The sequence below is a fragment of the Zingiber officinale genome, chromosome 2A, assembly GCF_018446385.1.
Source record: "Zingiber officinale cultivar Zhangliang chromosome 2A, Zo_v1.1, whole genome shotgun sequence".
Lineage (NCBI taxonomy): Eukaryota > Viridiplantae > Streptophyta > Magnoliopsida > Zingiberales > Zingiberaceae > Zingiber > Zingiber officinale.
The window spans coordinates 72,584,090-72,600,597 of NC_055988.1; the positions used below are offsets into that span (position 1 = coordinate 72,584,090).

General features: G+C 37.1%; 2 protein-coding genes across 10 annotated transcripts in view; one reads left to right on the forward strand and one right to left on the reverse strand.

The window, feature by feature from the left end:
- Window positions 1-834: 834 nt before the first annotated feature.
- On the forward strand, window positions 835-5,979 carry LOC122041182 (probable protein phosphatase 2C 76). 4 transcript variants are annotated; one of them, XM_042600784.1, is made up of 9 exons: window positions 835-1,120; window positions 1,290-1,666; window positions 1,743-1,870; window positions 1,943-2,041; window positions 2,148-2,306; window positions 3,447-3,533; window positions 3,987-4,078; window positions 5,165-5,239; window positions 5,617-5,979. In XM_042600784.1, exons 2-9 carry the CDS (start codon window positions 1,404-1,406, stop codon window positions 5,785-5,787), a joined length of 1,074 nt encoding a protein of 357 aa, XP_042456718.1. In that variant the 5' UTR covers window positions 835-1,120; window positions 1,290-1,403; the 3' UTR covers window positions 5,788-5,979. The 4 variants fall into 4 exon arrangements, with proteins under 4 accessions (XP_042456718.1, XP_042456717.1, XP_042456716.1 ...); XM_042600783.1 differs by having other exon boundaries at window positions 1,313-1,666; XM_042600782.1 differs by having other exon boundaries at window positions 836-1,120; window positions 1,316-1,666.
- Window positions 5,980-7,268: 1,289 nt separating this feature from the next.
- Window positions 7,269-16,508, reverse strand: part of LOC122041184 — a 33,612-nt gene continuing 24,372 nt past the window's right edge. For all 6 annotated transcript variants that reach the window (XM_042600787.1, XM_042600791.1, XM_042600786.1 and 3 more), the window contains exons 6-9: window positions 10,975-11,140; window positions 10,553-10,863; window positions 7,837-7,926; window positions 7,269-7,636 (exon numbers count right to left, since the gene is read on the reverse strand). In XM_042600787.1, coding sequence (XP_042456721.1) covers window positions 7,572-7,636; window positions 7,837-7,926; window positions 10,553-10,863; window positions 10,975-11,140 — 632 coding nt within the window. In that variant the 3' untranslated portion in view covers window positions 7,269-7,571. The remainder of the gene's footprint in view (window positions 7,637-7,836; window positions 7,927-10,552; window positions 10,864-10,974; window positions 11,141-16,508) is intronic.

Consider the following 16,508-nt stretch of genomic DNA (forward strand, 5'->3'; position numbering starts at 1 on the left):
TGTTTGTTTTTCGAAAAGTGAAAAAGTCACAAATGCTATTCACCCCCCCTTCTAGCATGCATCGATCCTACATTATAGACATGAATATGCAAAAGGCGATTCACTCACCCTTAGTGTCTCGCTCAGCCTACTCCAAGACCACACGAGGGAGATAAGTTACAGTAACTGAGGTCGTCATATATCCATGTGTTCTTTCTACTTAGTACTGCACCATGGCCAAGGGGAGAGATCCAACACCATAAAAAATTATATTCAAATTTAATTTCTTTAACAAAACTCATTAAAGGCTCATCAAGAGTGGCCCGTATACATTAGTATTGTCAATTTGCATCTATTGTTCTCTACTTAGATTTGTCTCCTGAGCTTTCCACTCAGTTTGATTCTTTGGGCTCTCTATGTTGTTCTTTGAGTTTTCTAAGTTGCTTTCTAAGCTCTTCTTGTCACTATTTCAAAGGTAAGTAGTCAACTGTGATTTAATTCCTCCGTGTTGATTTTGAGACGGATTAACAGGAGCATTGGGGATGAGCGTATTTATTTTTTATACCACCAGTGGTAAGTAGAAAATTTCCATGAGCCAAATTAATTATCCATTATTCAGTCTGATTAATTTTTTTTTAATGGTGTTAGATCTCCCTTGTATGCATCTTTATAGACAATAATTTTACGGTTGCACCCGGATCTCTTTCTTAAAACTATGTAAAACATAAAATCTAAGAATACCTGGCGATGACAGAAAAAAAAAATTCAAAATCATAAGCATACATCTGGTTTGAAGAAGTATTCATATATGTCTACCCAAACATAAATAGAAGGTGCGACAATTAGTGAGCGATAATGGACAATGAAGCTGACAGGCAACAAAAATAGAATTAGTTTTCCAAAATATACGGTAATGATTAGGGCATAAACTGGTCTTCGTTTCGATCGCCTTTTTATAGGCAGCCAGATTTAGCTACAAGGTTTGGGGCAGCAAAGATTAATGGGGCGTTTATGAAAGCTTTGAAGGGCTTTTAAATCGTTGGAAGTTTTATCCTTACGACATTCTTTGCTTTCCTTCGCGCATCCTTTCCTTTCCCTTCCGTCGCAGGCGGCCAAGGATCCACTCAGATTTAGCTACAAGGTTTTGTTGCTTTTTCCTCTTGGTTTCGGTCGATGGGTTCTCAGATTTAACAAAGATTGATGTTTTTTTTTTTAAAAAAAAAAACGTTTATAGCGACACTCCCTACCTTGTGGGAAGATCCGTTCTACTGCTTATAGTTTCATTTTTATTTATTTTATTTATCTTAAAGGTAGCGTCTTCCCTGATTTCCAGCAGAAAAGGTCCCGCCTTTGTGACAAATTCCCCCTTTTCTTCGCTTGTGACGGTAATCCGGCAGTGTTGTTCGGCATATCTACCCGCTTAGATGATATGCGCTGCCAAAAGTTGTGCGGTCCGAGCAAGAAATCTGATCGAGCTGTCCTCGAGTGTGAATTGCCATCTCAGGAGACGGTGGATAGATATTGACGTGAAGCCGCCGTTAAACTCTAATTGGAACCGCTGCAAGTCGAAGACTCCCTTGAAGATGATGGTCGACTTCAGCACATCTGCTGGGCCTCAACCAATTTCTAACCTGCTGGAAAAAAATGACTCCGGAGACGGAGGTTTAGTGACTGGTGCAGGGAGAAGGTATGTGGTTATTATATTGAGCATGCATGAAGATTGTTTTGTTGGGCAAACTAATGGATCTTGTGTTGATTGGCAGCGAGGATGGTAAACTGAGCTTTGGGTATGCTAGCTTTCAAGGACGTAGAGCAAACATGGAGGACTTCTACGATACAAAACTTTCTAGCATCGATGAGCAAACTATTAGTCTCTTCGGGATATTCGATGGTTTGATATTCTCTGTTATAATATATTGTTTTCCTTGCTTTGCAAATTATGTTCTATAAATATTATGTGTAGGTCATGGTGGATCGCGGGCTGCTGAATATTTGAAGGAACACTTATTTGTAAACCTTATGAAACATCCACTGTTCATGACAGACACAAAACTGGCTATTAGTAGGTTTATTGTTCAATCTGATACTGCATATAAACATGATCGTTGGACTTTTATTCTAATTTGCCTTTGGCTTTGGCTTTGTCTTATGTTTGGGGCGCCCTACAGGTGAAACATACCAAAAAACTGACTCTGAATTTTTAGAAACTGAAAGAAACACTTTCAGAGATGATGGTTCTACAGCTTCAACAGCAATTTTGATTGGAAAACATCTATATGTAGCCAATGTTGGGGATTCACGAGTTGTGATGTCAAAGGCAGGCATAGGTACAAGGCAAACCCAATTCTCAATTAGTTAGTTCTTATCTTATTTGTGTGGTCTGCATGATCTAATTTTGCATCGATGAATAGGTGTTTTCACTTGATTATACTACTATCAACAATTTCTCCAATTAAAGTTCTTTAAGTGGTTGCAATGTTTTATTCTTTTTCATGGCATTCAATTCTACTGAAATCCTAGATTTCAACATTCAGGTACAGGATGTATTGAGTTTAAGGAAGTCTGAACTTGGTTATCCAAGTTGCTATTGCTATGTTAATTTTTCATTGTTGTGATTTTTTCTATCAATCACCACAAGTCTCAGCTAATGTCTCAACAAATTTATTATTCAACTAATAGTAATATACATCTCATGACTTATTTATTAAAGGAGAATGACTTGGTCACAAGTCTCTTGTTAGAGAAAAGTAACTATTGAGATATTCTAATTTATGAACTAGGATTTTAGAAGTATGTATTAAATAGTTATATTATATAATATATATATGGAGATATGGATGTGATGACATGAGCTATTGTCGTTGAGCATCAGAAGGATAAGTGATGAGTACCATGTAAGATAATAATAGACAGGTCTAGTGGAGGTTTGTAAGATTGTCAAATCAAGGTTTGTATTGTGAAATGTCTTAGTGAATTTCAATGTGCAATTTATTGTTTATCTCATTCCAGGAATTGAAAGGAATGATCAATAGTAAATTTCGTCATCAAATGCTTGTTGAGATAGAAAAATCATTGTCAACTTAGAGTCTGATAGCATCAGTTCAGTTGAATCATATCAAACCATCACAGTTCTAAATTTTGGCTCCTATGTAAGAAGTAAGAACTGTATCATCTGACATCTAAAATGCAACACAGAGCATAGTACAAATTGTAAATCATACAATTCTGACAACAATTTCACCTTCATATAAATCCTCTTCTTGGAACACCAAAGCCTGTTCCATCATATTCACTTCAGTATTGAAAGCTTACTAACTCTAGGACGATCATGATCTTTACATTGATGTGATGCAAGTTTATTACATAAATCATATTTATTCTTGAAAGCTCTTATTATGTTTGCTGCTCTATTTGTTGCAATTTATGGTCGGCAACTGATTATCTTTTGTGTTCTTTCGTTCTGAAAGCAATTGCTCTTTCTGATGATCACAAGCCAAACAGAGGTGATGAGCGTAAAAGGATTGAAGATGCCGGAGGATTTGTTATGTGGGCTGGTATGTGTTCTTTCAAAAGTATTGGTTACCTACAATATTTAGTCCACCTACTATTTTTTTAATCTTTTGGTTATTCGGTATGATTCCTATGCACATAGTTCATGCATCTGTAAAATTTTCATCCTCAAGCAACAAGCAATACCATCTGAGTGTAGTTTAAAATTTAGGGTTAAAATTATTTTATAGTCCTAATTTACTGATTTTTTTCTTAATTTTTTAATAGTTATAATTTTTTAGGATAAGTAAGACCTTGTCTTTAGGAAACTTGGTCTTTATCATGGTATATAAAAAGGAGGCTGGAGCCCCATATAATGGATATTCTACAATTTACAATTGCTGATAGTTTCGTCTTTGTGAGTTTTGGAAGTCATAGATCGTTCCTGGTGCTACATCAAAATTTTATTATAAAATTATGACAAATTACTGTAAATTGTAAGCAGTTTGAGTTTGCAGGTACATGGAGGGTAGGTGGCATACTTGCAATGTCAAGGGCATTTGGTAATCGCCTTTTGAAACCATATGTAATGGCAGTACCTGATATTCAGGTAATTTACTACATCAGAACCTCTCACACTTTGTGTAGAGCTGTAGAACCTAAATGTTGCTTTCTAGTGGTTTACCTTTCTCACCCTCTATACTTCGCACACCAAGGATAGCGCTCTTCGATTTTCAGTAATCTACTAGATATCGTAAGCTAACCATGTTCAAGTCGCAACTGATTTCACTGGTTATTGTAGATCTTATCTGTGCGCCATTGGTAGCTTTATGTGTTTATTTTCAAATGCTTGAAAGTGTCTGCTACAAATGCCTTTCGGAGGGCTGGTTCTGATTTTATACATGAGAATATCTATTTCCTTGCCATATATTAATGTGTGTTCATTTTAGCCTATTGACAATCTTATGTTCGGATGCGAGTAATCAGATATAATAACGATGCATCAGAAATGTTCGATATCTTTATAAACATGTCAACGAAAGCTTTGGTTAGTGCCACTTATTGTTTCTACTTGCCATTGCTTGATCATGATGCCATAATTTTGATAGTACGAGCCCTTTTGCATCTTTCAAATGGTACACTACATAGCAAATGAATAAGAAGTACATTTCTTGCTAAAGTGCATTTTAGGTCATTTTATGCCAAAATGGTATTGCCTCACGGTAAAGAGACATCTACTTAACTCAAAACGATATTTCTATCTAAGAGTTATGTCTCAAAGTCGAAGGTCAGTTTTTGTCGCTATATATAGGATTATCGTTAGGCCATTTTGTATCCGAGTTTTACAATTATAGAAGTTCTACCCTAGGGACTTGTAAATTTCTTCATGCAAAGTGAGCGAGTGCTTTATTTTCACTTGTTCTTTACATTGTCCTCCTCCTGCAAATGTTGAAGGTTTTTATGTGCCACTATTTGAGACAGGTTGTGTACCGAGATGTTACTTCCTTTTCTTCACACATGTCATCCTCGTGGCTTTCTCTCCCCTTTTCCACTCGACCAATGGAATCACAACCCTAAACCCTAATATTTTATGCTTAAATTTTGTGTAAACAGAAAAACAGAAGAACTGGAAATGCAATTTTTGTAGCTATGGTGAATGTCTACCAATATCGCTAACTCGTTACATTCATGGCAGGAAGAAGATGTTAACGAGCAAGTGGAGTTGTTGGTTCTCGCAAGCGATGGGCTGTGGGACGTTATCCCCAACGAGGTCGGTTCATCCCTCTTATTATAAATAAACACTTGGTTAAAAAATCGTAGAACATCTTATACTGTCTGATCTAGCTCATTGGCATGTCAATCAGCATGTACGTAAAAGAATGTAGGTTGATACGGACCTTATATTTGTGATTGAATTGTTCTTGTTTTCAAAGAATGATTGTCGCTTCTCCCAATTCCTCGCTGTGATGGTAGTAGCGATGCAACAGGAATTTCAAAAACAGAAGTTGATATCTCAAGGATCTCGTAAATCCTTTCTAGATGCTGAAATTCATAATTAGTCTCGACTAACAACCATGCCTATTTCCTTACTGCTAATGATCATCGATTCATATCATTCTTATGTATCTTTGTATCTTGCTGAGGCAGGAGGCCATTGCTCTTGCTAGAATGGAGGAAGAACCGGAGGCTGCGGCACGGACGTTGACACAGACCGCTTTTTCTCGCGGCAGCACCGACAACATTACCTGCATTGTCGTGAGGTTTCACAACGACAATCTCGACGTGAATTTCACATCTTCTGAGAAGAAGACCATTTAAACTTGTTTCAATTCATATTCACTTTCTTTCTCTAAAACGATCTACAAAAAAAAAAAAAAAAAAAAAACCTTTTCACGTGGCAGACTCATGAACTTTCTTTACTCCCAATCATTTAAACATTATCGTGTTCGATTGAGACATGTAGATTACTTCAACATTTTTTCCTTTTTGGATGTTCACAAGTTTTTGATACCCGGTGTTATATCACTATTTTTTAATAACTAAATCACATAATAATTTTTCTAAAACATTTCTCGACTCTTTGCATTGTCTTTCTTTACCTTTAGGCAAATCGATGACCGCATGAATAATCTCCTGAGCTATGTTCGTCCCGTTGATTGTCTCACTCCTCGCTACATCAAACGACCCAGAGTTATGAAGAGATCGCACGGCTCAGATGGCTATGAAATCACATCCATACGACCACTCAAACACAGTTATATATATTTTAACGGGGACTCGCCCCTCTGGAATTAATTAGGTAAAAAACTAAAAACCTGGATTATAAAAAATTATATCACGATGGAGGTAGCCAAGCAACGATTCAACCAGCCTACGATGACAAAATCATAGTTGCCTGCTTAAGCAACCGCCTAGCCGCAATTTCATAACCAATTCAGTCATTTTATTGTACATCAAACGTAAAACAAAAACAAAAAACAAAATCAAAAAAATAAAAATCTTTCATTAAATATTATTTAATTTGAGATGAAAAAAATAAAAGAAATAAGAAAAAATAGATATTATCTCATGAGATAAAAAATAATATAAAAAAATAAAAAATTTAAAATAACTGATTTAGTATGTAATGAAGAATGATTATTTAAATTTAATAAAATAGATAATTTATTTTATATTTTAAAAATATTATAGAGAAATTGACATTGATGTTCTAAACATGTATAAATTATACTCTAAATTTACTCAATACACACAAACTAAGAGAAAAGTCTATGAATCTTGAAAATCTGTTAGGCAAAGCTTAAAACATTTAGATTATGAGGACAAATCCTCTTATAAAAAAAAAAGAAAAAAAAAATGAATCAGGAAATTGATCACTTGCAATTATAGATCATACCGTGATCTGGTCAGAATTGATTCTGATTCCTCTCTAGATTTATCATCCCCTCATATTATAATTTGGATCAAGACAAATAACCAAAAACTGATCGAAAGTCGCCAACGATGGACAAATGGTCAAGTAGCCTAGCGTCGAACGAGGGGTGACCTCCGGATATCCTCTAACCACTTATCACGACCCAAACTATAATCTACGAGGATGATAAACCCAAAAAAAAAATCACAACTAATTACATTTGGATCGCAACCACGATCCGATCATAATTATAAGGAGTCCATCTTATTGAATTTTTTTATATATCAGGAGATCTGGGCTCCTAGATTATAAAAAAAAAAAACAAAATATATCCAAAAGAGGAATTCGACGTCCACGAATTACAAATTTAGGGGGCAAAAACAAAGAGCTGCAAAGAGGGACTTAAAAAATCATCAGACTTGGATTTCAGTGCAGGTAAATGGAAAGCCCTACTTTGAAATTCAAGCTCTCCTCCATGCCCTAAACTTAAACATAGAGAAGTTTCGGAAGTCAACAATCATCCAAAAACATGAAATTTGTCTGTGTTTCAGATTGCAAAATAAATCCAATTAAAGAGAATCTTAGTGCTGCTAGTGATAACACAGCAGTTGATTGATTGCATGTTCTCAGATTGGCCAGCGTCGCACAGCCTTCAAGCCTGAATAACGCTTGTTGATGCCTCAATTTCTCAAAGTTTCTCCTCATCTGATTGCGCAGATGGCACAGTCACTGGGTCGGCAAAGTATTCCTCAACTGATACACAATAAATAGAGTGTGCATCAAAAAGTCCGATTGAAGAAAGGAACCACTTGACTGAGAAAGTTTGATTCTGTAAATCACTACTTGACAAAGTATTTCTTAAGTTTCAAACAGCGCACAAATTAAAAACTTTGATGAACTAATCAAATTACGATTATGTGTTGCGTGCAAATGTTTGAGCATAGAGCATCTACCTTGGTCGTCCCGTTCTGGGGAGTTGAGTAGGATATCAGAGTCTGATGGGAGGAAAGGAGAGCCAGTATAGTCTTCCAGAGCTCCAAGATCTTCAACCAACAAATAGTAAGATATAATAATCAGGAGAAGCGACAGGGTAAATAAAAAGCAGGATATACTCAAGTTTGTTGATTGGAGGCTTATACATATGTGCTTCCAACAAATAAGTAGCAATAGCTTAAGGTAACGGATAAATTCTCTTACTTTAGCATGCTGAATCCTAATTATAACTTTATAATTGCTCTAGTTACTGATTTTCTTGACGCTATGCATTTACAGAAAAATAGATTATAGGGCTTTGAATCTGATCTCTTTTCAGAAGTACTCTAAATCATGGTGTGATAATATTCTGACGCATTTTTTTAATTGGGTATCAACTTGATCATCATCCTCTCTTCCTCCGTCCACTACAGATGCTCTGGTTGGTGATCAAACCTCTGTGGCATCTTCTTCATTTTCACACGTTCAGAGGACTAGAAAGAACAAAATATCTTTTGTAGCCCTTTCCACACATGTGATCTCTAGCTCATAACACCGCTGTTCACAATTATCCACCACCAATGATGACCATGTTAGCACCACCCCTTTCCTTTGGTTGATCCAACATCATACACCACTAACGAAGTGACCCTAACAACTATATCTTATGCCTCATAACGAGCAAATATCAGCCTGCCTTGTTCCTCTTTTGGTGGAAGCAGTGTATTGTCTCAGATGACTGTTAAGAGCACAGGATGGTTGAACAAACACGTTCCCTCCTTTTTGAGCCAAAAGTGGAGATCTGTTCTACTGTTGTCCCCCTAACCTGCACGTGGAAATGGCAGATTTTCTCTCTTATTCTTCTTTGACATCAGTAATACTCCCTTCGGCATCAGCTTCCTAGTTCCTCAAAGTCATACATCTGTCAATGCATCCTGAAGGACATCACCCATAGATCCACCATTTCCCTCATACCACCTGACCCTTCCCTGCTTGCTGTGATTCCATCCATCTCCCCTGCTCCCATTTATCAAATTCTCCCACCAATGGAACAGAACCTAACAATGCATCTTCTCATCCACTTCCCCAATTCTCCACATTTTATCCATGCTTTATCTAATAAAACGTCTTAGTTTATTAATCTCGATTAATTTCATTACCATTAATGTTATGTAGCCACTTCTATATACAAGTCATTACTAATGTCGTTATTATACCTAATCCATGAGTCACTACCATGAGTCTGCCACATGACATGTTGCGATCATGACTCCAGCACACAACACATCGCGATCATGGCTCCACTTCAATATGGCATCGCTACTCAGTTAAGTAAAAACGACAGTTTGGAAAGTTTGTTAGAACATCAAGGTGAGTTGAGTTCAGCCAAGTTAAGATGGCCAAGCTATATTAACTGAAATGGGCTGAGTTCAACAGGACTAGATGAGATGTGGATGAAGATTTAGTCAATTTGAGGCAACGTGGGAGTTCAAAGAGATTGTTGATGAGCGATGACAGTGCATTGAGGGCTAACATTGGGTGTGTCATTCAAGCTAAAATAGAAACATGAGATGGTTGGGGTGGGTGTCAAGAGATTTAGAAGATGGAGGTTCTAAATTGTAGATGAGGTTGTGAAAGTTGCTATTCAATGGTTGTATCTTGGAAGTCAAGTTGGAGATTGATTTAGGTTGCAGATAGCTAGTGCGGAGATAGATTTAAGTTCCTTGTACTAATTCTCATGGAGATCCTAAGTTTCATTGAGGACTCTTCTGCTTGATCAATATTGATTCACAATGTGAATTGCAGTTTAAATTGGCATGTTTCTAGTTTATAATTTTGCACTTTATCTTTATGATAATCTCATTTATGTTACTTGCCCTACTTAAGTCCCCTTCTCTTAAGTAGGATTGAGGGTGTTAAACTCTCCAGTGGGGTTGAGGTCAGACTTTCTAGGATGTTGCTCCATAAACAATTTGTGACTTTTGTGAATTTAGGACTCCTTGGTTGCTTTATCATATTTTTAATTGTGTGAGCACTGTGGATACTTATAAGTAGTGAAATTTTTTTGCTTTACAGATTAATGGTATATTAAATCAGTATATATGGGTGCAAATATTAAAAATATTTCTTCATTCTGGTGGTATGGTTGTTTTCAACTTAGCAGGTGCCAAAGAGATTGTCATGTCGCTGTAGTGAGAGCCATGACATATCAATGGCCACGGAGACCCACTTGGGGTGTTACCAAATGAGTGAGGAATAAGCTATCAACATTATTTGAATTATTTAGAGAGAAAAAGGAAACCTTGGAATAATCTGCTCTAGGATCAGGTCAGGCTTGCAGCTTCTGCTTCCCTGACTCAAGCCTCCAGTGTTTCAGTTATATGATAAAACTAGGGGGGGCTATTTTAATTTAATTTCAATATTTTAATCTACTTATTCAGTTGATTTAATTATATTTCGTTCCTGTATATTCAAAATGACAAATCGATACATGTTGATCATCTAGCAATGGATCATTTAGTTGCACAGATTCCCTTATTAATGTTCTAATTAGGCTTATATAGATCCTCAGCAAGAAATCCACACTAGTTTAAGCAAACTGAAAGTTCTAAGACATGAAATTTAAAGTATTAGTATCCCTCTAGATTTACATACTTAATTATTATGAACTGGTATACCATCAGAGATATAGCTTACCTCCTAAATTAGCCAAATCGGTTGTTAATTCTGAAAGGTTTAAATTCCAAAGCTGTCCTAGTGATCCTAATGAAGCTTTGGATGAACCAATGTGACAATCTTGACCTAGATGAAATTCTTCCGAACTTGCCACAGCAGATGTTAAGGTTGCATCAAGTCCTGATGCATCCAGGGCCATACCAGATATCTCAGATGGAGTGAATGGAAAGTGATTGTTTGACGCAACTGATGCAGGACTTCCATTAATCTCTGATATACTACATGGCACAGCTGACACAGCTTCTTCAGGTGTACCACCATTCATCAAAATGCTGCAAAATACAAAGACATTCAAAAACCACATGAATGGCAGTAGGATTACAAGTAAAGAACAGGTTCAGGTTGGATTTGACCACTTCTTAAATCATAAAAAGTGCACATACTCTTTGCCAGAATTTATTGAAATAGGTAGGAATCTGACTGGTGCAGGAATTCCATGAACCACATGGCAGCTGGTCAATGCACAACCGGTAGCATCAAAATGTGGCTGACCTATAGCTGTCATTGCAGTTTGCTGAATAACTGGATACCCCATAGGCATGCTGTTGACTGCACTGAAAACAGGTCATTGAGTAAGAATGATAAATCAGTGACAAAATGTATAATTTGTTGGAAGGAAAGGAAGGGGAAACCCAGCCTGCATCTTTCTCAGCCTTTTGGATAACATCAAGTGTGACAATTAATATAGTAACTTGATGATTCTTGAATATAATGACAATAGCTCAAGGATTATGATTGCATACTCATGAAAAATCATAAAGATCTACAGAACCAAAAAAATCTGATACATCTACAATCTGAACACAATTGATTACAGAGGTAGTTTGGGATTAGCAAGCTTCACTATAACTCTTTACACACAAACCATGTCTCTAACAAAAATGTGATTTGACCAACGGAAAGAGAAATAAAAATTCTCAGTTCAACTTATACCATGAAGGAGTTTAAAAGTAATTGGAACGATAATTTAATGACAGTAGACACGGCATTTATGAGCTTACAAGGGCAAGGCAAAAGAAAAATATGTAGCAAAAAGAAGACTTATATCAGCAGTGCCAATTTGCTTTTTTGACAAGTTTCAGCAGGTGAAGAACTGGGTAGATCTTATTTGACTTGGTGACAACGTGACAATTAGTCTATAAGGATAAGCAACCTTACCGAAACTGATTGAAAGATAGTCAAATGCATGAAACAGAAGTTGTACTATAGAATATACACACTGGATGACCAATAGCACAATGACATCAGTTCTTGAATGACTTAGGTATTTCCATATCCGTGGGGCCGGCACTAGGGGGGCCGCTAAGGTAGCGGATCTACCTTTTTGAATGACTTAAGCATATGTTAAAGTACATCATATAGTTGACATGAATAAGCAACTTTTGAGTTATATAAAGCAAATTAAGCAGAAGAATGAAGTTATAAAGGACTGTAACTTGACAAATTGGCAAGAAAAGACTTTGGAAATTGGAAATGCTTGTGCAGGTTTTCTAATAAACAAGATTGCAGAAATAAAATCAATAATTAATATCAAGGTGACAGATCATGAGAAAAATGTCAAAATCAATAGGAACTAAAGAAAATTCAGTATTCAAATTAGTCGTAAGTCATGATTAAAAGTGAGAATCTGATATCGATATAGAGAATATCAATATGCCAATATACAAACTTTAAGATAGAAAAAACTTGGGGAATAATGAGAATTATAAATAGAGAACCCTACAATAGAAGACGGGTTTTTAGCATATTTCAGAGTATTTATAGTAGAGGAGCTTACATAGAGAATTGGTTACTGATGTGCATATTTTACATAGGGTTTTTTATACGATTTGACGCACCTTTTGACCTACTTTGCATGCATCTATTTCACGATATTGTATCTTTAGGTTTCGTTTTGATATTTTCCCATTTCGAATTGCTACTTTCGTGTATTTTTTATGATAGGGCGTGAAAAGGATAGAAAACGAAAGTTGAAGATCAAGTTTGGAAACTCCTTACCCTGACATGGGTCGTGTTTCATTCAGCTGTCCTACCACGAGTGCATGTGCTAGCCGGCACAGACCGTGTTCTAATCGGCGCATTCAACCGGAGGGCTCGTGCCAGCCAGCACGAGTCGTGCTCAATAGCTCAAGCAACCGAACAAGCCACGGATGCATGTGGCAGCGAGCATGGCCGGTGGCAGCCACTAAATGAGAAAGTGCGCCCTTCATGTCAATCATTCAACTCCGAAGGATCATCTCCCTCAGAATATTCTCCCGTCACTAAGGAAGCTAATGGAGCCTTACATAGTCTATTCCATCTACATGAGGAAGGAAGATCGAGAGCAGCTTGGAGGTGAATTCATCACATCGAGCCTAAGCTTCTCTTCTTTCTCTGATTTTCTTAACTTGGTTGAATTTATAATCGATCTGAACATGTTTTGTGGATGTAACTCTATCTCTATGGGTAAACTATTGATTCTAGGATTAAGGATTAGTCCTTTGTGATATAAACACTATTCTGAATGATTTATGCATGTTTGATCCTTCTATTTTTATGATTTATTGATTAGTGGTCCGAATCTACTATGTAAACATGATCTCGATGTCAAAAGCACGATATTTGTATCCCACGGGGATTCAGGGATTGTAACGCCCGAAAATTCTCAAAATAATTATTAGAAATATCCTAGTATTTTTCTGGAATTTTAGGATATTTTTATGGAATTTTTAGAATAGCGGAAGTAGCAAAAAAATAAATAGGAAACGAAAATAGCTTACATGGGAATTGAACCCGAGACCTATGGATCCTATGACTTATGGTGAACCTTAGTAACCAAGTGAACCCAGCAGGGCCGTGCTGAAAGAAAAGGGAATCAATTAGATTTATATTTGAGTTGGGTGAATCTACCACTTAATATAAATAGGGAGGAATTAAGTGAAGAGTTATTTCTTTTAACGTAGCTTTTCTCCTCCTCACCCTAGTTTCCGTCGACCCCTCTCCCTTCTCCTCTCCTTCTCTCGGCGCACCAAGCCAAGGGTTCTAGGAGCACCTCCCGGCAACACAAAGGATACGAGGACGCTCCTCTTCGCGAGAAGAACGCATAGACGCGAGAAGATCGTCAAGTAGATCGTCTCCTCCGGAAATTTAGCGATTAGAATCGTAAGAAAATCCGAACAGGAGGTAAGAAACCCCTCACCTGCAGTATAAGTAGCTTTCGTGTGAATTCCATGTTTTAGTTAGTAGTATATAGCTTTTCGGCACAAAGGACGCGAATTAACGCATACCAAGTGTTCGATTAAATTACTAGCACAGTTAAAATGCAACTTAGGCATTTTAATAGCTTAGTTAAATGCAATAGAAGCATTTCACAGCTCATATAGTCTTGCTACAGCTTTTACAGGACTAGATGTCCAATGGGTGGGCTCCCACAGTCGCCTCTAGGTTTAGATAACCTAGTTCTGGGTTTAGACAACCTAGTAAAAGCAAGACAAAAATTTATTAGCTTATGTTCAGTATTTTACTTTCTCAGTGGCACTGTACTGGATTAGATATCCATTGGGTTGGGCTCCCAAAATCGTCCCTAGGTTCAGATAACCTAGTAACCCTACTAAATTCGGGACTTGCAAACTCGGGTCTAGTTAGGGATGCGCGCACAGCACGTACAGTTGTCGGGCCCAAACAGCAGTATGATTAGTATTTTCATCTATTATATATGTAGTTTTAAACTCTCACAAAATAGTTAGGTGAAATCAGTATAGCTTTAGCATTTGCTAGAATTAGCTCAGTTTATGTTTCAGTTCAGCTCACTCTTATGATTATGTATGATAGCTCTATGTTCAGCTTTTGTTACACATGCTTTAGATGATAGTATGCCATGACTAGTTTTTGGTTTCCATGTATTGTATGATAGCATGCCATGTTTTAGTTTAATCAGTGCATATTCAAATAGCATGTTTGAAAAGCATATTGCATCGATTGCATGTTTTGTGAGGTAGATGGTCTCTTACTAAGCGAAAGCTTACAGATATTTTTTCCTTATACTGCAGATAAAGGTAAAGGAAAGATGGACTAGCGGAGGCTGGAGGGCAATGTGATGAAGATGTGTGTGGATGGAACTTAGAATAAAGATCTAAGGGAATTTCAGCAAGCTTGTTTTAAGCACAAAAACCTTTTAGCATTTTATTATTTTGCACCTTAGTATATTAATTGCTATGAATTAGTTAATCATGCACCCTATCATGCTTAGAACACTATTTGTGTGATGTTAGAATGTTTTGCATGTAGTTTAGAATTGATATAAGTAATTTTGGCACGAACAAGTGCTGAAATCAGAGCTTAGCTGCAAAATCAGAAACCCCAATCGATCGGTGGATCGATTGGGGTTCCTCAATTGATCAATGGATCGATTGGCAGCTTGTTCCGCGAACAGACTGCGTCTGGATCGATCAGCCGATTGATCCAGCCTAGTTTCATCGCGAACAGAGAGCTCCGGAATCGATCATTGGATCGATCAGCCGATCGATCCAGAATATTGCCCGAGCACAGTAGCGTGCTGAATCGATCACTGGATCGATCCAACCCAAGTTCCGCATACAGTAGCATGCTGGATCGATCACCGGATCGATTCGACCATTCCAATCGATCGATGGATCGATTGGGAGGTCTGATAACGGTTGGAAAATGTTTAATTCAGTTCCTTGACCATAGGGGATGTAGTACATGCTAGGTATACTTTAGATTACACCCCTTAGCACATATGGAATAAAGAAATGACAATAGTTTAGCAAAATTTTATTTAGTACAGCTTCCGCACCTAGATTTAATGATGGTCAGGGAATAGTTTAGCACAGCATAATGTGATGGTCCGGCCTTACAGTTTAGTTAGTAGAAGGCGGGTCGTTACAGGGATGAACCTAGAGGAAAACTCAATCCTCTAACTCGTAGGCAACCGAGATGCGGAGAATCAGCTACGAGAGTAGATCGGTATGCCGTGAGAAGTCCTAGGCTAGCATAGAGCTTAATGAATCGATACTAATTCATCGTCATATAGTAGGAGAGTAGTCAATTAGGGGTTGTGGGATCTCATGACATGGTCCCCTTAGCAAGCAATCTCTAATTTCGACCGTTCCGAAAGTTAGCGATAATTGGAATTGAAACGCTGGTGTAGTTTCAAGTTTATATTGAATACAAAAGTTAGTCTACCTACACAAATCACCATTGAGAATAGGAATTCAAACAAAAGTCAAGTGTTTACTAACAATATGGTGAAACCGTGTTGACAGTATTAAAGAATATTTTGATTTGATTTGATATGATATAATTTGATAGATTAGGGAAGTAACATGGAAAAAAAGGATAGGTCAATCTGTAATTGAAAGAGATTTTTATTTTCCTTTTCTTTGTGACCTTCCTTTTCTAGTGTTTCTTGCATCATCCTATTTTAGTTGAACTCTTTGTATATTATGAAGAAGAGGAAAATATGTATATTCTTTTTCTCTTCATACAATTCTACATGGTATCAGATCAATAGGGCATAAGTATGAATTTTAAGACGATCATGGTTGGCTCTGGCTCAACATCTTCGGATGCCAGGAGTGAGGTGATGCCTTTGAAGGTAAATGCCCAACCGATGACTGATTTTCTTCTAACAACTCTATTGGCTTTCTCCAGATTACCCTTCATAAACTAAATGAAAAAAATTACCTTAAGTGATCTCAGACAATGTGGTTGGCAATAGACGGCAAAGGAAAACTTGGATATCTGAATGGTGAAATCAAACCCCCAACCACAATGGATCCAAGATTCGAGCGGTGGCGATCTCAAAATTCTATGGTCGCTGCTTGGTTAATCAACTCTATGGATCCTATGATTGGAAAGTCATTTATATTCCTACCCACAGCTCGAGATGTGTGGGAAGTTGTTAGAGAAACTTATT

Bases quoted from the DNA above. Each gene is read 5' to 3' on its own strand.
- LOC122041182 (XM_042600784.1), top strand. From the start codon at position 1,404: ATGATATGCGCTGCCAAAAGTTGTGCGGTCCGAGCAAGAAATCTGATC. The intron at 1,871-1,942 runs GTTTGATATTCT...TATTATGTGTAG, and splicing joins TCTCTTCGGGATATTCGATG to GTCATGGTGGATCGCGGGCT. The intron at 2,307-3,446 runs GTACAAGGCAAA...TCGTTCTGAAAG, and splicing joins GATGTCAAAGGCAGGCATAG to CAATTGCTCTTTCTGATGAT.